Raw genomic sequence first — 18391 nt, 5'->3', positions numbered from 1 at the left:
TGTGATCTGTGCATTCTTCTGACTAGGGGGACTAGCTTTTTTTCACCTTTGTCCGAGTTGTCTGCGATAGACTGTAGTAAAAGGAGAGGCCAACTCAGCCGAAAATTCATTATACTGTAGGGATTCCATCAGGCTTTGAAGCTGGGTTCAGTTTTAATGATTTCAGCTCTTTTTCGACGCCAATGACAGTAGCGCTTATTTCACTTACCTTTTCATTGGTACGAGGATTAAACTGGGACAACTTTCCTGCGTGTTCCTTTGTAAAGGAACTTTTGAGAAAAGAGTTAAGCATTTGTTTTTGGTTTGCGACCTACAATTTCAGTTCCTGACTCATCCACGAGTGATTGGGGGATAACTGTGGTGCAACTAATACCCCTTACACACGATCTGATTTCTTGGTGTTCTGTGATAGATCATTTCATAATATTTTGCTACAATAGTCACTGAAGGATTCACGCATTGCTCTCTTAACATCCCACCGCGTTTTATTCAGCATCTCTATATGTATAGGTATATGCTTTGTTTTACGCCTGTTATACACTAGTCTCTGTTTCTTTAGAAGTTTCTTTATTGTGACTATATAGCATGGAGGGTCCCTCCCATCGTGAACTGTTCTAATGGGTACATTTCTGTCCAGTACATGGTCAACTAATCTTTCCGAATCGATTGTAATTCCTTTCCATGCTCCTGTCCTGTGCTAAAATTTTCAAGTTCCTCTTTGAGATATGACACTACTGCTATTTTATCTAGTCTGTTAAACTAATACTACTTTCTACTTGTTTTAACTGCCCTTTGTACTTTGCTAACCATTGCCGTCACAGCCTACTCGTTGTTGTCGTTGTTGTGGTACAAATGGTTCAAATGGCTCTGAGCACTATGCGACTTAACTTCTGAGGTCAGCAGTCGCCTAGAACTTAGAACTAATTAAACCTAACTAACCTAAGGACATCACACACATCCATGCCCGAGGCAGGATTCGAACCTGCGCCCGTAGCGGTCGCACGGCTCCAGACTGCAGCGCCCAGAACCGCACGGCCACTCCGGCCGGCTGTTGTTATGGTCTTCAGTCCTGAGACTGGTTTGATGCAGCTCTCCATGCCACTCTATCCTGTGTAAGTCTCTTCATCTCCCAGTACCTACTGCAACCTACATCCTTCTGAATCTGCTTAGTGTAGTCATCTCTTGGTCTCTACGATTTTTACCCTCCATGCTGCCCTCCAAAACTAAATTGGTGATTCCTTGATACCTCAGAACATGTCCTACCAACCGATCCCTTCTTCTAGTCAGGTTGTGCCACAAACTCCTCTTCTCCCCAATTCTATTCAATACCTCCTTATTAGTTATGTGATCTACCCATCTAATCTTCAGCATTCTTCTATAGCACCACATTTCGAAAGTTTCTGTTCTCTTCTTGTCTAAACTGTTTATCGTCCATGTTTCACTTCCATACATGGCTACACTCCATACAAATACTTTCAAAAGCGACTTCCTGACACTTAAATCAATACTCGATGTTAACAAATTTCTCTTCTTCAGAAACGCTCTCCTTGCCATTGCCAGTCTACATTTTATATCCTCTCTACTTCGACCATCATCAGTTATTTTGCTCCCCAAATAGCAAAACTCCTTTACTACCTTAAGTGTCTCATTTCCTAATCTAATTCCCTCAGCATCACCCGACTTAATTCGACTACATTCCATTATCCTCGTTTTGCTTTTGTTGATGTTCATCTTATACCCTCCTTTCAAGACACTGTCCATTCCGTTCAACTGCTCTTCCAAGTCCTTTGCTGTCTCTGACAGAATTACAATGTCATCGGCGAACCTCAAAGTTTTTATTTCTTCTCCATGGATTTTAATACCTACTCCGAATTTTTCTTTTATTTCCTTTACTGCTTGGTCAATATACAGATTGAATAGCATCGGGGAGAGGCTACAACTCTGTCTCACTCCCTTCCCAACCACTGCTTCCCTTTCATGTCCCTCGACTCTTATAACTGCCACCTGGTTTCTGTACAAATTGTAAATAGACTTTCGCTCCCTGTATTTTACCCCTGCCACCTTCAGAATTTGAAAGAGAGTATTCCAATGAACATTGTCAAAAGCTTTCTCTAAGTCTACAAATGCTAGAAACGTAGGTTTGTCTTTCCTTACTCTTTCTTCTAAGATAAGTCGTAGGGTCAGTATTGCCTCACGTGTTCCAACATTTCTACGGAATACAGATTGATCTTCCCCGAGGTCGGCTTCTACCAGTTTTTCCATTCGTCTGTAAAGAATTCGCGTTAGTATTTTGCAGCTGTGACTTATTAAACTGATAGTTCGGTAATTTTCACATCTGTCAACACCCGCTTTCTTTGGGATTGGAATTATTATATTCTTCTTGAAGTCTGAGGGAATTTCGCCTGTCTCATACATCTTGCTCACCAGATGGTAGAGTTTTGTGAGGATTGCCTCTCCCAACGCTGTCAGTAGTTCCAATGGAATGTTGTCTACTCCCGGGGCCTTGTTTCGACTTAGGTCTTTCAGTGCTCTGTGAAAGTCGTCACGCAGTTTCATATCTCCCACTTCATCTTCATCTACCTCTTTTTCCATTTCCATAATGTTGTCCTCAAGTACATCGCCCCTGTATCGACCCTCTATATACTCCTTCCATTTTTCTGCTTTCCCTTCTTTGCTTAGAAATGGGTTTCCATCTGAGCTCTTGACATTCGTGCAAGTGGTTCTCTTTTCTCCAAAGGTCTCTTTAATTTTCCTGTAGGCAGTATCCGTCTTACCCCTCATGAGATAAGCCTCTACATTTGTCCTCTAGCCATCCCTGCTTAGCCATTTTGCACTTCCTGTCGATCTCATTTTTGAGATGTTTGTATTTCTTTTTTCCTGCTTCACTTGCTGCATTTTTGTATTTTCTCCTTTCATCAATTAAATTCAGTATCTCTTCTGTTACCCAAGGATGTCTACTAGCCCTCGTCTTTTTACCTACTTGATCCTCTGCTGCCTTCACTATTTCATTCCTCAAAGCTATTCATTGTTCTTCTACTGTATTTCTTTCCCTCATTCCTGTCAATTGGTCCCTTATGCTCTCCTTGAAACTCTGTACAACCTCTGGTTCTTTCAGATTATCCAGGTGCCATTTCCTTAAATTCCCACCTTTTTGCAGTTTCTTCAGTTTTAATCTACAGTTCATAACCAACAGATTGTGGTCAGAGTCCACATCTGTCCCTGGAAATGCCTTACGGTGTTAAATCTGCTTCCTAAATCTCTGTCTTTCCATTATATAATCTATCTGAAACCTTTTAGCATCTCCAGGGTTCTTCCATGTATACAACGTTCTTTTATGATTCTTGAACCAATTGTTAGCTATGATTAAGTTATGCTCTGTGCAAAATTCTACCAGGCGGCTTCCTCTTTCATTCCTTACCCCCAATCCATATTCTCCTACTACGTTTCCTTCTCTTCCTTTTCCTACTGTCGAATTCCAGTCACCCATGACTATTAAATTTTCATCTCCCTTCTCTACCTCAAAGATTTCTTTTATCTCATCATACATTTCATCAATTTCTACATCATCTGCAGAGCTAGTTGGCATATAAACTTGTACTACTGTAGGAGGCGTGGGCTTCGTGTCTATCTTGGCCACAATAATGCGTTCACTATGCTGTTTGTAGTAGCTTACTCGCACTCCTATTTTTTTATTCATTATTAAACCTACTCCTACATTACTCCTATTTGATTTTGTATTTATAACCCTGTATTCACCTGACCAAAAGTCTTGTTCCTTCTGCCACCGAACTTCACTGATTCCCACTATATCTAACTTTAACCTATCCATTTCCCTTTTTAAATTTTCTAACCTAGCTACCCGATTAAGTGATCTGTCATTCCACACTCCGATCCGTAGAATGCCAGTTTTCTTTCTCCTGATAACGATGTCCTCTTGAGTAGTCCCCTCCCGGAGATCCCAATGGGGGACTACTTTACCTCCGGAATATTTTACCCAAGAGGACGCCATCATCATTTAATCATACAGTAAAGCTGCATGCCCTCGGGAAAAATTACCGCTGTAGTTTACCCTTGCTTTCAGCGGTTCGCAGTACCAAAACAGCCTTGCTGTTTTGGTTAGTGTTACAGGGCCAGATCAGTCAATCATCCAGACTGTTGCCCCTGCAACTACTGAAAAGGCTGCTGCCCCTCTTCAGGAATCACACGTTTGTCTGGCCTCTCAACAGATACCCCTCCGTTGTGGTTGCATCTATGCTATGGCTATCTGTATCGTTGAGGCACGCAAGCCTCCCCACCAACGGCAAGGTCCATGGTTCATGGGGGGACAACCTCCTTATGGTCACTGATACCAGTTTCGATGAGGACATCCTCATAGAGGTCAGATCTGATTAAAACAAAATTGGCGAAGTGCACAAAACTGAATTGTGGATGTAATAAAACATAGAAACTAAAATATATTGTCAGTGAAGCGCAGTGCACAAACAATTTGTGTTTGTCACAACGGACAGCAAATACTTGCCAAAACATAGATCAGTCGACGAAAACATTGAATATGATGATGTTGCCAAAGCAGCGAAGCAAAGAATTGCGTCAGACAATCAAGTAGCTCGGCAACGTATGAGCTGAAATTCTGCTCTAAATAATACTTTTAATACTCTCGCAAAAGAATATATCTCAATATGAATAGTAAAACAGCGAGTGCGGAAGAGAAGATATATACACAAAAGAGATAACATGAATATTGTTGGTGTGCTTTCTCATTGTTTTTAATTTCTGTGAAAAGAAATATTGGAGGACAAAATTAGAAAAACCGAAAACTTATTATGATTATAATGAAGAGACAAAGCACTAGAAATTTCAAAAAATTACATTCAAACGAATAAAATTTATGAAGTAAGACACTTCGATATTGTTTTTGAATAAAGAAAATATTAAGCACAGAATAAGGTTTGAACTCAGAACCTTTCACTTTGCAGCCAAATACCTTAACCATTATGCTGACGCAGCCCATTGTTCAATATGATTCCTGGAGAACTCTACAATATCACGCAAGATACCGACAAACACTGTTGGTATGACTATGAATTACTCACGTTTCGTCGAAGTACAATAGGAAATAAACAATTACCGCTGTTCTTTATTGCAAAAAGCGGTTCGTGAGAATGATACAAACACCTTTCCTAGCTATCGCCTGAATTAGGAGGCTTATTGCTTGTTTCGTTTAATTAATTAATAGAATATGAAGCAACTGATATAAAGAATGCTTTTTCCAAACTTTCTATAAAAGAAAGTCTACTATCAAGACATTGCTTTTCTTCAATTACTTTATTTATGACTGAAAGTTTCTCAAACCGAAGACACTCGTCCGTGCTCTGCACTGCAGTCGAGCTCTAGCAACGTCGTCTCTGTTCATTGGCTGACTGTGTTTTGTGACGTCAAATGTGCAGAACGAAAATAAACTCGGCCGCCGTCGTAAATCATGCGTACTATAGCATCCCCAATTCCTTGAACAGACCTCTGCAGGTTACATTTGGACTTGGAGAACTTTATCTTGGGTTGATGAGTTAAATCAACATAAGATCACATATGGCATAGACTGAAGTAATTTATTTATTTATTTATTTATTTACACGTCAAGTTCCGTAGGACCAAATTGAGGAGCAAATCTCCAAGGTCCTGGAACGTGTCAGTACATTAAATTAAAACATAAACGTAATAGCAGATAAAAACAAATGTTCATGAACCTTAAAAAAGTCAGTCCATAAGTTTAAGTAAACGCTATCAGCAGTACAATAAAAATCAGCTTTATTTTTCAAGGAACTCCTCGATAGAATACAAGGAGTGACCCATGAGGAAACTCTTCAGTTTCGATTTGAAAGCGAGTGGATTACTGCTAACATTTTTGAATTCGAGTGGCAGTTTATTGAAAATGGATGCAGCAGTATACTGCACACCTTTTTGCACAAGATTTAAGGAAGTTCGATCCAAATGCAGGTTTGACTTCTGCCGAGTATTAACCGAGTGAAAGCTGCTTATTCTTGGGAATAAACTAAGATTGGTAACAAGAATCGACAATAAGGAATATACATATTGAGAGGGCAATGTCAAAATACCCAGACTCTTGAACAGAGGTAGACAAGAGGTTCGTGAACTAACACCACTTATTGCCCGAACCGCCCGTTTCTGAGCCAAAAATATCCTTTTAGAATGAGAAGAGTTACCCCAAAATATAATACCATACGGCAATAGCGAATTACAATAAGCAAAGTAGACTAATTTTCGTGTCGAACGATGACTCACTTCTGATACCGTTCGAATAGTAAAAATGGCTGTATTAAGTCTTTGAACAAGATCCTGAACGTGAACTTTCCACGACAGCTTACTATCTATTTGAACACCTTGAAATTTGAACTGTTCAATTTCACTATTTGCCCATTCTGTGGAATTTATAACGCCAGGTTTTGTTGAATTGTGTGTTAGAAACTGTAAAAACTGAGTCTTAATGTAATTTAGCGTTAGTTTATTTTCTACAAGCCATGAACTGAGGTCATGTACTGCACTATTTGAAACCGAGCCAATGTTGCACGCAGCATCCTTTACTACCAAGCTAGTGTTATCAGCAGTTAGCCCCCGGTAGCTGAGTGGGTGGTCAGAGGGTTTAGCTACCCTCTGTAATAAAAAAAACTGAGGTAATTGATCAAAGACGAACTGAAATGAGTGTCTTGCGACGTCCGCTCCGAGCAGATCCAACGATCGAAATGAGATAAAAAAAAAAAATGGTCAGCGCGACAGACTGTCAATCCTAAGGGCCCGGGTTCGATTCCCGGCTGGGTCGGACATTTTCTCCGCTCAAAGACGGGTGTTGTGTTGTCCTAATCATCATCATTTCATCCCCATCGACGCGCAAGTCGCTGAAGTGGCGTAAAATCGAAAGACTTGCACCAAGCGAGTGGTCTACCCGATGGGAGGCCCTCGTCACACGTAAACTTTAAAAAAAGTGTAATCAGCAAACAGAAATATTTTAGATTTACCCATAATATTAGAGGGCATATCATTTATATAAATAAGAAACAGGAGTAGCCCCAACGCTGATCCCTGGGGCACCCCCCACTTGACAGTACCCCACTCCGACCCCACATCACAGCCATTATCAACATTGTGAATAATGACCGTTTGCTGCCTGTTGCTAAAGTAAGAGGTGAACCAATTGCGAGCTACTCCCTGTATTCCATAATGGTCCAACTTCTGGAGGAATATTTTGTGATCAACACAATCAAATGCCTTAGTTAAATCAAAAAATATGCCAAGTGTTCGAAACCTTTTGTTTAACCTATCCAGTACCTCACTGAGAATGGAGAATATAGCATATTCAGTTGTTAAACGACTTCTAAAGCCGAATTGCACATTTTATAGCAAATCGTGTGATATAAAATGATCAATTATCCTTAAATACATAGCCTTTTCAATGACTTTTGCAAACACTGATGGCGTAGTAGGTCTAAAATTATCTACATTATCCCTTTCTCCCTTTTTAGAAAGCGGCTTTACTACTGAGTACTTTAATCGCTCAGGAAACTGACCATTCCTAAAGGAATAATTACAAGTATGGCTAAATACAGGGCTAACATGTGCAGCACAGTACTTTAATATTCTGCTAGACACTCCATCCTCTGTATCACAGAGGAGTATGTCAGACATCAATCTTGGAAAGGCATTTCCCAAGAAAGCTTTATGATTTCCTGTAGAAACTAAATTTTTATTTAATTCACCAGTTATGCTCAGAAAATGAATGTTAAATACTGTACATATATCTGATTTATCAGTAACAGAAATATTTTTATTGCGAACTGACTTTATATCGTCGACCTTGTGCTGCTGACCAGACACTTCCTTCACCACTGACAATATGGTTTTAATTTTATCCTGTGAATTAGTTATTCTATTTGCATACCATATACTCTTTGCCTTCCTGACAACATTTCTAAGAACCTTACAATATTGTTTGTAATCGGCTACTGTAACTTGATTGTGACTACTTCTAACAATTTGATATAATTCCCACTTTGCTCTACATGTTATCTTTATCCCACCAGTCAGCCACCCGGGCTGCCCAGTACGGCTAGTGCCCCATTTAGAATGTTCTAATGGAAAGCAACTCTCAAAGAGCATGAGAAATGTGTTAAGGAAAGCATTGCATTTATCATCTATGTTATCGGCACTATAAACATCTTGCCACTCTTGTTCCTTGACAAGGTTTAAGAAACTCTCTATTGCTGTTGAATTAACTTTCCTACATAGTTTGTAATTGAGTATGACATTGGTTTGAGTACAAAAGCCTTTTAGTGTTAAAGTCTGAAAGGCCAGTCACGCTTTTACTAACAGAATACCCATCTCGTAATGGAATGAATAAAAATATTGTCTATGGCTGTGCTACTATTCCCCTGCACCCTAGTTGGAAGAAACACAGTTTGCATCAGATCATATGAATTTAGGAGATCTACCAACATCCTTTTTCTTGCACCATCATATACAAAATTTATATTGAAGTCACCACATGTAACTAGTTTCTGTACTTCCTACAAAGTGAATCAAGAAACCTCTTTAGCTTGAGCAGAAATGCTCTGAAGTCGGAGTTATGGGACCTACAAACAACAACAATTAGAAGTTTAGTTTCACTAAATTCAACTACCGCTATACAACAGTCAAGTATCTGCTCAGTGCAGTGTCGTGATACGTCTATGGGCTCAAATGGAATACTGTTTTTTACGTACAGAGCCACTCCCCCACCCCACAAGGAACTCGTTGAGAAACAGCCAGCTAATCTGTAGCCTGGTAAAGGAAGCCTCTGAATTGTCAGATTATTTAAGTGGTGCTCTGATATACCAATAATTTCATAGTCATCATCTATATGCAGTTCACTAACTTTATGTCTAATACCTCTTATATTTTGATGAAATATGCTAATTCCTTCTCTACTTGGAAACATGACATCCTCGGAATGTGAGCTCTTAGTTAGAAGGACTTCCTTTAAGCAGGTATACCTATCAGCTGACTTCAATCTAAAAAAAGGTGCACCTCCAACACCAACTACTACAGGAATTTTTGCATGAGTGACAAAAGTTTATGAAGTCGTTATTGCGCCACAAACGTCACGCAACGCGGCTGAAAACTATTAAATTTAATAACTGTATTACATAGCACAAATAAGTTTGTCAGTACTTAGCTTTATAACCGCTACGCTGCAGTGCACGCCGCAAGCGAAATATGTTAGCGTTTCTATTTTATTTCCCCTTTATTTGACAGTATATGCATTGGAAATAAACGTATGTTTAGGCTCTTCAACAGTTCTATGGTATTACTTTTTCTGAGCTACTTTTTAATTATTTTCAGGGCCATAAGCATGTTAGGACTCTTTCTCATTTCCGTGGGAACTGGAGGCATAAAGCCGTGCGTTTCTGCTTTCGGTGGAGACCAGTTCGTGCTTCCGGAACAAGAGAAGCAGTTGGCTCAATTCTTCTCAGTGTTCTATTTCTCTGTTAACGCTGGAAGCCTGGTGTCGACATTCATCACACCAATTCTGAGAGAGGACGTAACGTGCCTCGGACACGACAGCTGCTACTCTCTCGCTTTTGGTATTCCAGCCATTCTCATGATCGTCGCAACAGGTAAGGTCAGATCTGATGAGTTTCTCTTCTTGAAACTGTTAATTTTGGAAATAAGTCAAACAGCAGTTTCTAGGTTACTCATTTCAATTTCTGTTCCTTTCAAAGCAGATTACCGTCAGTTGAACATTTTGTTCTTCCAGAATGACCAAAGAAGTTATTTTTTTCTTTGTACTATTTATATATAACTTTACATGTGCTTGCAAAATACCCCAGTAAGAAGACTCTCCAAACGACAATTGTGATTAGCTTTTCCGTGTTGACTCTCAGTGACTGTTGGATATCTGTAGCTTTAATTTTGTTCTCTCTTGGTTCAAAATGGCTATTCAGTACTTCATGTAGCACTCAAATGTACTCGATGTCTCACCATTATCATTTCATTATAGTCCCTATTCGGCAAATACATTTTTCAGGTCTCTATCATTGTCTTGCTAAAATACACACTGTGCTTTATTGTAACTGCCTAGGTGTGCAGTCAACTTAGAAATGGTACGTGCTTAACTGTAAGCCATATTTCATATTTTCATTAGCCTGTCATTACGCTAGAAGTACGAATTTAGTATTAAAAAACAAGCAAAAGTCCTAAAATATATTCCAAGAACTTTCTTTCATTTCATAATGTAAACCATGAATTCACAAATGAACGAGATTAAACATTTACTGAGCATTTCAGTAATTTCCTTATTTTCATGGATTGTGTATAATAATACAAACTGTAGTTGCTGGTTATGTGTTCTTCAGGATATCGACCGATTTTGGAAGAACAAATAGCATGCTGGTCGGGTAAAATGTTTTAGTTTAACATTAAGAGATGAAGTATTAGCTCAAGAGGAATAGGATCAGGAGCGAAATCGATGCACATATTCATACGAATCATCCCAGTGCTTACCTGAAGTTATTTAGGAACCCGATAGAAATTATGAACCTGGTCAGACGGTGGAGATGTGAACTCTGCTACTTCTGAATAGGACCCCTTTGTCATCCACCGCAAAACTTCTCTCAGTAATTCAATGAAGTGCTGGATGACGCAAAAATGAGCATAAATTTTTAGTAATACTACAAATCTAATAACACATTGACTACCCAACATGCGGTCGTTATGGTGCTGGAAGACTGTTTCTTGAGATCGATATTATACAGAATAAATGTACGCCGCCTATCCTGTTGCTCACTTTCTGCATTTGATACTAGTAAACGAAATTAAGACATGACTGGAAACAGTATGATACGCACCAAGCAAATGACTAAGCTCCCATTTGATATACCGGGTGATCAAAAAGTCAGTATAAATTTGAAAACTGTATAAATCGCGGAATAATGTAGATAGAGAAGTACAAATTGACACACATGCTTGGAATGGCATGGGGTTTTATTAGGACTGAAAAAATACAGAAGTTCAAAAAATGTCCGACAGATGGCGCTTCATCTGATCAGAATAGCAATAATTAGCATAACAAAGTGAGACAAAGCAAAAATTACGTTCTTTACAGGAAATGCTCAATATGTCCACCATCATTCCTCAACAATAGCTGTAGTCGAGGAATAAAGTTGTGAACAGCACTGTAAAGCATGTCCGGAGTTATGGTGAGGCATTGGCGTCGGATGTTGTCTTTCAGCATCCCTAGAGATGTCGGTCGATCACGATACACTTGCGACTTCACGTAACCCCAAAGCCAATAATCGCACGGACTGAGATCTGGAGACCTGGGAGGCCAAGCATGATGAAAGTGGCGGCTGAGCACACGATCATCACCAAACGACGCGCACAAGAGATCTTTCACTCGTCTAGCAATACTTTTTTTTTGTTATAATAAAACCCCATGTCATTCCAAACATGTGTGTCAATTCTTACCTCTCTATCTACATTATTCCGTGGTTTATTAAGTTTTCGAATTTACACTGACTTTTTGATCACCCGGTATGTGCCCAAATCTAGCTATTGTTATCTTGTCTGAAGTCTGCATTACTCATCACCCAGCAAAAACGAATTTAGAAGAAAATTTGGTTATGTGAAATTTAAGACTTCTCTGGTATATAAACTACTCCGTGGAATTTTTGGAGAACTGCCGGATGTTAATATCTTGTTGACGCGATATTTCGGCGCACAGTCTTCTGGCCAGCTTCAGGTGTATACTGGCGAAAGTACACTCGGCTCCAATGTTTAAACCGAGCCAGCGCATGCGTGGTGTATCCAGTAGCGGCTGCGCACGCGGTGTTACGGAGCATGATTGTCTGCTGCAAGCCTGTGCGCTGCTGTCAGTGCCCTCTACGATATCACGTGGTAAAATCACAGAACGACGCTGACTACGTGGAGCACGACGTTCCATGCATTATACAAATATAAACCGCCGATCCGATTGATAAAAACCTCAGACAGTCGTGTTTCCAGTTATTACTTGAAGCATGGACACAGTTTTTGTTTCATCGAATTACCAGCAGAAACAATATGTTCTTCGATAGCGGATTTTCTGTATTGGAGGAGTGGAGGATGGAGCTGGTGTTGATGCGCTTCTGAATAGTGCGTGTCGTGCCCTATGTTCGATTTACAGCACACTCACGGAATCTTACAAACACCGACCTTGCGCAGCCCACAGTTGTCTCTGACTGAGCCCAGAAACTCCGAGATTTTAGATGAAGGACGAAAGATCACTTTAACCTTACGTTTTCTTAGTACACTGTCTGTTTTCGCATAAATGTGTCCAATACATCGCAGGTAGGCTGTCTTTGCAAAACCCTGCCTGAGTGAGAATGTGAAATCTAGCTGAATCTGAAATTAATCATGAAAGGGGCAGACGTTTGAGATCCAGCGCTGAATTTTATGTATGGTACGCAACGGAATTACTAGCACTTTAATTTATTGACCCTAGCATTGAATCTGAAGGTGGGGAATTGACATATTTATCATTTAAAGGAAAAGATTGTGATAATAAACGCAACATTTAAGCAATACTGTGGTTTATTATTAGAGTATTATGAAAAATGATGTAACAAAACAATTATGAGGACAAGAACTTTACAAAAGGTACGTTACTAGGAGAAATGCAAACTAATGCTCTGAAGAGGCAAAGTTATTGAAAATGGATGAAGATGCATAAAATCTCGGATCTAATTCTGTGAAGTAAGTACAGTAACCTGTCTATGACGATCACAGTGACTGTTTGTCTGAAACCAACACCCATTAGTCGGAAAGGCCTGAGGAGGCACCGGCAAACATTGAACTGCAATACCCTCGCTTGCCCTAATACGGCTGATCTGTAAACAATACCAACCATAATCTTCAATGTACTGAGTACATAGTGGAGACACAGTGACTCTGTGACTTAAGAACGCAGCCGCAACTTAACCTCTTTCACCTGTTCGTCACTGCTTCCCCAGAACTCCTCTAACTTCCGCGTCTCTTCTCCCTCTGTAAGCGACTATCTGGATCTCTCTGTTTTTCCAGTCTAGGATTGCTCCTGTCGTCCTGCCAACAAAATGCGACCACTAATTCTCTTAAAAGTTGCTACAGCCCGTCAATGGTGTAAATGTTTCTTTGACAACATTTCAAACCCAGACACGGCGAAAAGTCAACAAGGCAATGAATCGAATTTCATCCCCTCTCTTCTAAAATGCTTCCCACGGAGTGTTACATATTCTCGACGTCGCTACTAACACTCTACATCTACATCTACATTTATACTCCGCAAGCCACCCAACGGTGTGTGCCGGAGGCACTTATCTTGCCACTGTCATTACCTCCCTTTCCTGTTCCACTCGCGTATGGTTCGCGGGAAGAACGACTGCCGGAAAGCCACCGTGCGCGCTCGAATCTCTCTAATTTTACATTCGTGATCTCCTCGGGAGGTATGAGTAGGGGGAAGCAATATATTCGATACCTCATCCAGAAACGCACCCTCTCGAAACCTGGACAGCAAGCTACACCGCGATGCAGAGCGCCTCCCTTGAAGAGTCTGCCACTTGAGTTTGCTAAACATCTCCGTAACGCTATCATGCTTACCAAATAACCCTGTGACGAAACGCGCCGCTCATCTTTGGATCTTGTCTATCTCCTCTGTCAACCCGAGCTGGTACGGATCCCACACTTATGAGCAATACTCAAGTATAGGTCGAACGAGTGTTTTGTAAGCCACCTCCTTTGTAGATGGACTTCATTTTCTAAGGACTCTCCCAATTAATCTCAACCTGGCACCCGCCTTACCAACAATTAATTTTATACGATCATTCCACTTCAAATCGTTCCGCACGCATACTCCGGGATATTTTACAGAAGTAACTGCTACCAGTGTTTATTCCGCTATCATATAATCATACAATAAAGGATCCTTCTTTCTACGTATTCGCAATAAATTACATTTGTCTATGTTAAGGGTCAGTTACCACTCCCTGCACCAAGTGCCTATCCGCTGCAGATCTTCCTGCGTTTCGCTGCAATTTTCTAATACTGCAACTTCTCTGTATACTACAGCATCATCCGCGAAAAGCAGCATGGAACTTCCGACACTATCTACTAGGTCATTTATACATATTGTGAAAAGCAATGGTCCCCTAACACTCCCCTGTGGTAAGCCAGAGGTTACTGTAACGTCTGTAGACGTCTCTCCATTGATAACAACATGCTGTGTTCTGTTTGCTAAAAACTCTTCAGTCCAGCCACACAGCTTGTCTGATATTCCGTAGGCTCTTACTTTGCTTATCAGGCGACAGTGCAGAACAGTATCGAAGGCCTTCCGGAAGTCAAGGAAAATGGCATCTACCTGGGAGCCTGTATCTAATATTTTCTGTGTGTCATGAACAAATAAAGCGAGTTGGGTCTCACACGATCGCTGTTTCCGGAATCCATGTTGATTCCTACAGAGTAGATTCTGGGTTTCCAGAAATGACATGATACCTATAGTTTTGCGCATCTGCTCGACGACCCTTCTTGAAAACTGGGACTATCTGCGCTCTTTTCCAATCATTTGGAAGCTTCCGTTCCTCTAGAAACTTACGGTACACGGCTGTTAGAAGGGGGGCAAGTTCTTTCGCGTACTCTGTGTAGAATCGAAATGGTATCCCGTCAGGTCCAGTGGACTTTCCTCTGTTGAGTGATTGCTTTGCTATTTCTTGGACACTTATTTAGATGTCAGCCATAGGTACCCATTCTGCCACCAGGTAGCTTCCCATGAAATGTGAAAAAGCTTGCTACAGGGCTAGTAGCCGACTCTGCTCCATCGTACATCCACTAATAGGTCATTGCCGTTTCGTTAAGGGTTTTCTTTTAGGAATGTCAGGAGATGTTTATCTGCCCACATATATCAATTAAAAGCTCAGAGCGCCTACCACACCTCGACAGAGTTCCGTCTTCATCCTATAGAAGGACAGTGGGCTGTCCACCTGCTCTCCAAGTGCCCGGCAAGGAGGCAGGCGTCCTGCCTGCTCCCTCTGTTTCTGCGAAACCCGGCGTGTCCACTGCTTCTCTGTGCCTCGTTCCGCCAGGCCTCGCAGTGAGTCGCCTAAGCCATATTCACACTTTTCTTCACTTCCAAAGTTAGCCCATAAATCAAATGAATTTACCCAGAACCATTTTAAACTACAAGAAGTTAAGAAGGGAAAGTTGAATCAGCTCGTACAATCACTGTGACATCGTTACTCCCTTGGAATTAATTCAGCTCCTCTCCATTTGTATAATGAGAAATGAACAAGAATGAAAAGAGGCTATCTGAAGAGCTTTCCATGTTATTTCATCGTGAAGACCTCAGTCTATTCTTTGTGGCGTTTGTATGTTTGTCGCGCTCTCTGTATCTGCTGAGATGAATATCCATTTTCCGGGAACACAGTCTGGAGTTGCTCCAGTTCTCCTTTCAGGTTATCGGCATCTGAGATGGTTAATCAGGGTCTTCAGAAAGTCCATTGCCACCGTCTGGCACAAACAGCGCCCGTTCTGGAGACCTTGATTCAGCGAGTCCATACCATCTCAAACGTCAAAAAGCAGTGCATTTAGACCTCTAAGCTGGATTCCTAGAAAACGGATATTCACCTCAACAGATACAGAGCCTACAAAAGTACAAACGGCACAACTCGGAAGAGGATGAAGCGTTTAAGGTAACAACCTACTTGCGGTATTCTGGAAGTGTTTTAGCAAAAATAGGCCAAGGGCTAAGAAAGCATAGGGTTAAAGTGAGCTTTCGTCCATCATCGAAAATCTCCGCTCTTCTGTGGTTAGTCACAGGCAATGTAGAGAGCTGTGCAAAGCGGGTTTCCATGTGAACGCTGCTAATCGTATACAGAGCAAACGACGCGCACTATTCAGAAGTGCATCGCGGATTAGCAGCTGCATATTCCCCTCAACCAAGCCTTCTGGCTATTGCAGGACACGCTATTTGTACTAATCATTCGATTAAACGCAAATAGACAAAATGGTTCAAATGGCTCTGAGCACTATGGGACGGACTTAACATCTGTGGTCATCAGTCCCTTAGAACTACTTAAACCTAACTAACTTAAGGACAACACACACATCCATGCCGGCGGCAGGATTCGAACCTGCGACCGTAGCGGTCACGCGGTTCCAGACTGAAGCGCCTAGAACCGCACGGACACACCGGCCGGCAACTAAACGCAAAGAAACAAAAACTGTGGCCCATACTTCAAATAACAATCAATCGGAATGGTTGTTTCTAGTTAGATAATTCATGCAATTCTGCTATTTAAAACAAAAAAAAAAAAAAAACTTTGAGCTCTACGCAACCGGCGTCATTTTTAGAATTGACCATATGAAGACGATCGACATTATATTATTCCACTTAACATCTTCACACTGTTTATTTCCTTCTTTTTTTCCTTTTCTAGAAAAACTTGCCCCCAAGCTATGCATAGCACAGTACTAACACCTCTTCCTCTTTCTGAGCTCAACATCTCACTCATTATAGAGGGATGCCGACTCTGTTTTTCAGGATAGCAAATGGGAAGTTGCGAAACAGAAAATGGCCCATAGATCACCAGTGTGTATGTGTGTAGTGACTGAAGTGTTATGAAACAATGTGTGTATAAGTTATTTGTAAAAAATAGGATTGTATACCAGGAATAAATCTAATGATTGTCTCTAACTAGTCTGTAAGTGTATGTGTGTACGAATTAGCTTATTTTAAATTGGTCTAAACTTGGAAATACTTTGACATGTCCTATACCCTTGTAAAAAGAAATCTACGGATGAATAAAGCCACTACTACTACATATCGACAGGGCGATCACAGCAGCCCACACTTACAGCAGACGTGCATGCTCTGCCGGCTGCTGTGGCCGAGAGGTTCTCGGCGCATCAGTCCGGAACCGCGCTGTTGCTACGGTCGCAGGTTCGAATCCTGCCTCGGGCATGGATGTGTGTGATGCCCTTAGGTTGGTTAGGTTTACGTAGTTCTAAGTCTAGGGGACTGATGACCTCAGATGTTAAGTCCCATAGTGCTTAGACCCATTTGAACCATTTTTCGCGCATCCTCTGTAGCACCGCGTGCGCAGCTACAACGGAATACACGGCTGTAATACTGTCTCTGAATAGTACTCAGATGATGGAGTAACTAATGCATTTTGAGGAATGAAAGATAGATTAAGGTTCAATTTTCCATCGATGAAGAGGTCACTAGAGACGGAACACGATCTTGGATTGGGTTTGGACCTGGACGAAATCGGCTGTGTTATTTTCAAGCGGACAATCCTGCATTTGCTTGGGTCGTATCAGCGAAATCGTGATGCACGCTAATCAGTATGAACTCAGATTTACCGAATGGGCGTCCAGTTTCTTTTCGTTGGGCCACTTCGCTCGGTAGGGGAGAGTTGTTTTACCTTTGTATACTTTTCATACTTCCACCTATGCACAACCCTGTAATAGAGTTTAATATGTTTTCATATTCCATTTTTTAATTATGACACTCACTTTTTAAGTGCTGCAGTCTTTTTCTGAAATTACAGAATTTGCTCCGAATAATTAGGATTTATTTCAGTTATGAAAACATGTTTCAAGGTACACATGATCATGTACCTAGAAACAGATATTCTATTGAAATTTAAAAACGTTTCAATCAAGAAAATCTTGCCACTTCAGTATTTAATCGTCTGTTACATTATTACTTTCTGCACAACAATAATCAGCAAGTAAAATCCAATTACAAAAAAAGTATTATGAATGGGATTTGGATTGATCTGGGGGAAGAGGCCAAACAGTGAGGTCATCGGTCTCATCGGATTAGGGAAGGATGGGGAAGGAAGTCGGCCGTGCCCTGTGAAAGGAACCATCCCGGCATTTGCCTGAAACGATTTAGGGAAATCACGGAAAACCTAAATCAGGATGGCCGGATACGGGATTGAACCGTCGTCCTCCCGAATGCGAGTCCAGTGTGCTAACCACTGCGCCACCTCGCTCAGTAAAGTATTATGAAAAACCAATTACAAGTCACATACATTTTGAGATATAAGTTGTTGGAAACTAACAGGTAATATCCGGAGTACCACGGGGAAGTGTGATAGGACCGTAGCTGTTTACAGTATATATGAATGATCTAGTAGAAAGCGTCGGACGCTCTTTAAGGCTATTCGCAGATGATACAGTTGCCTATTCCAAAGTAGCAACGCCAGAGGATAGTAAGAATTTCCAGAACGACCTGCAGAGAATTGATGAATGGTGCAGACTCTGGCAGTTGACCCTAAATGTAAATAAATGTAACATTTTGCGCATACATAGGGAAAGAAATCCACTA

The 18391-nt window shown here is 41.0% G+C and overlaps 1 protein-coding gene across 1 annotated transcript in view; it reads left to right on the top strand.

The window, feature by feature from the left end:
* LOC124613375 (solute carrier family 15 member 1-like) overlaps nt 1-18391 on the top strand; it is a 212821-nt gene that overhangs the window by 138318 nt on the left and 56112 nt on the right. The window contains exon 7 of the mRNA XM_047142076.1: nt 9391-9665. Coding sequence (XP_046998032.1) covers nt 9391-9665 — 275 coding nt within the window. The remainder of the gene's footprint in view (nt 1-9390; nt 9666-18391) is intronic.

The sequence above is a fragment of the Schistocerca americana genome, chromosome 4 (assembly GCF_021461395.2).
Source record: "Schistocerca americana isolate TAMUIC-IGC-003095 chromosome 4, iqSchAmer2.1, whole genome shotgun sequence".
NCBI lineage: Eukaryota > Metazoa > Arthropoda > Insecta > Orthoptera > Acrididae > Schistocerca > Schistocerca americana.
This window is presented reverse-complemented; position numbering and strand designations above follow the sequence as displayed.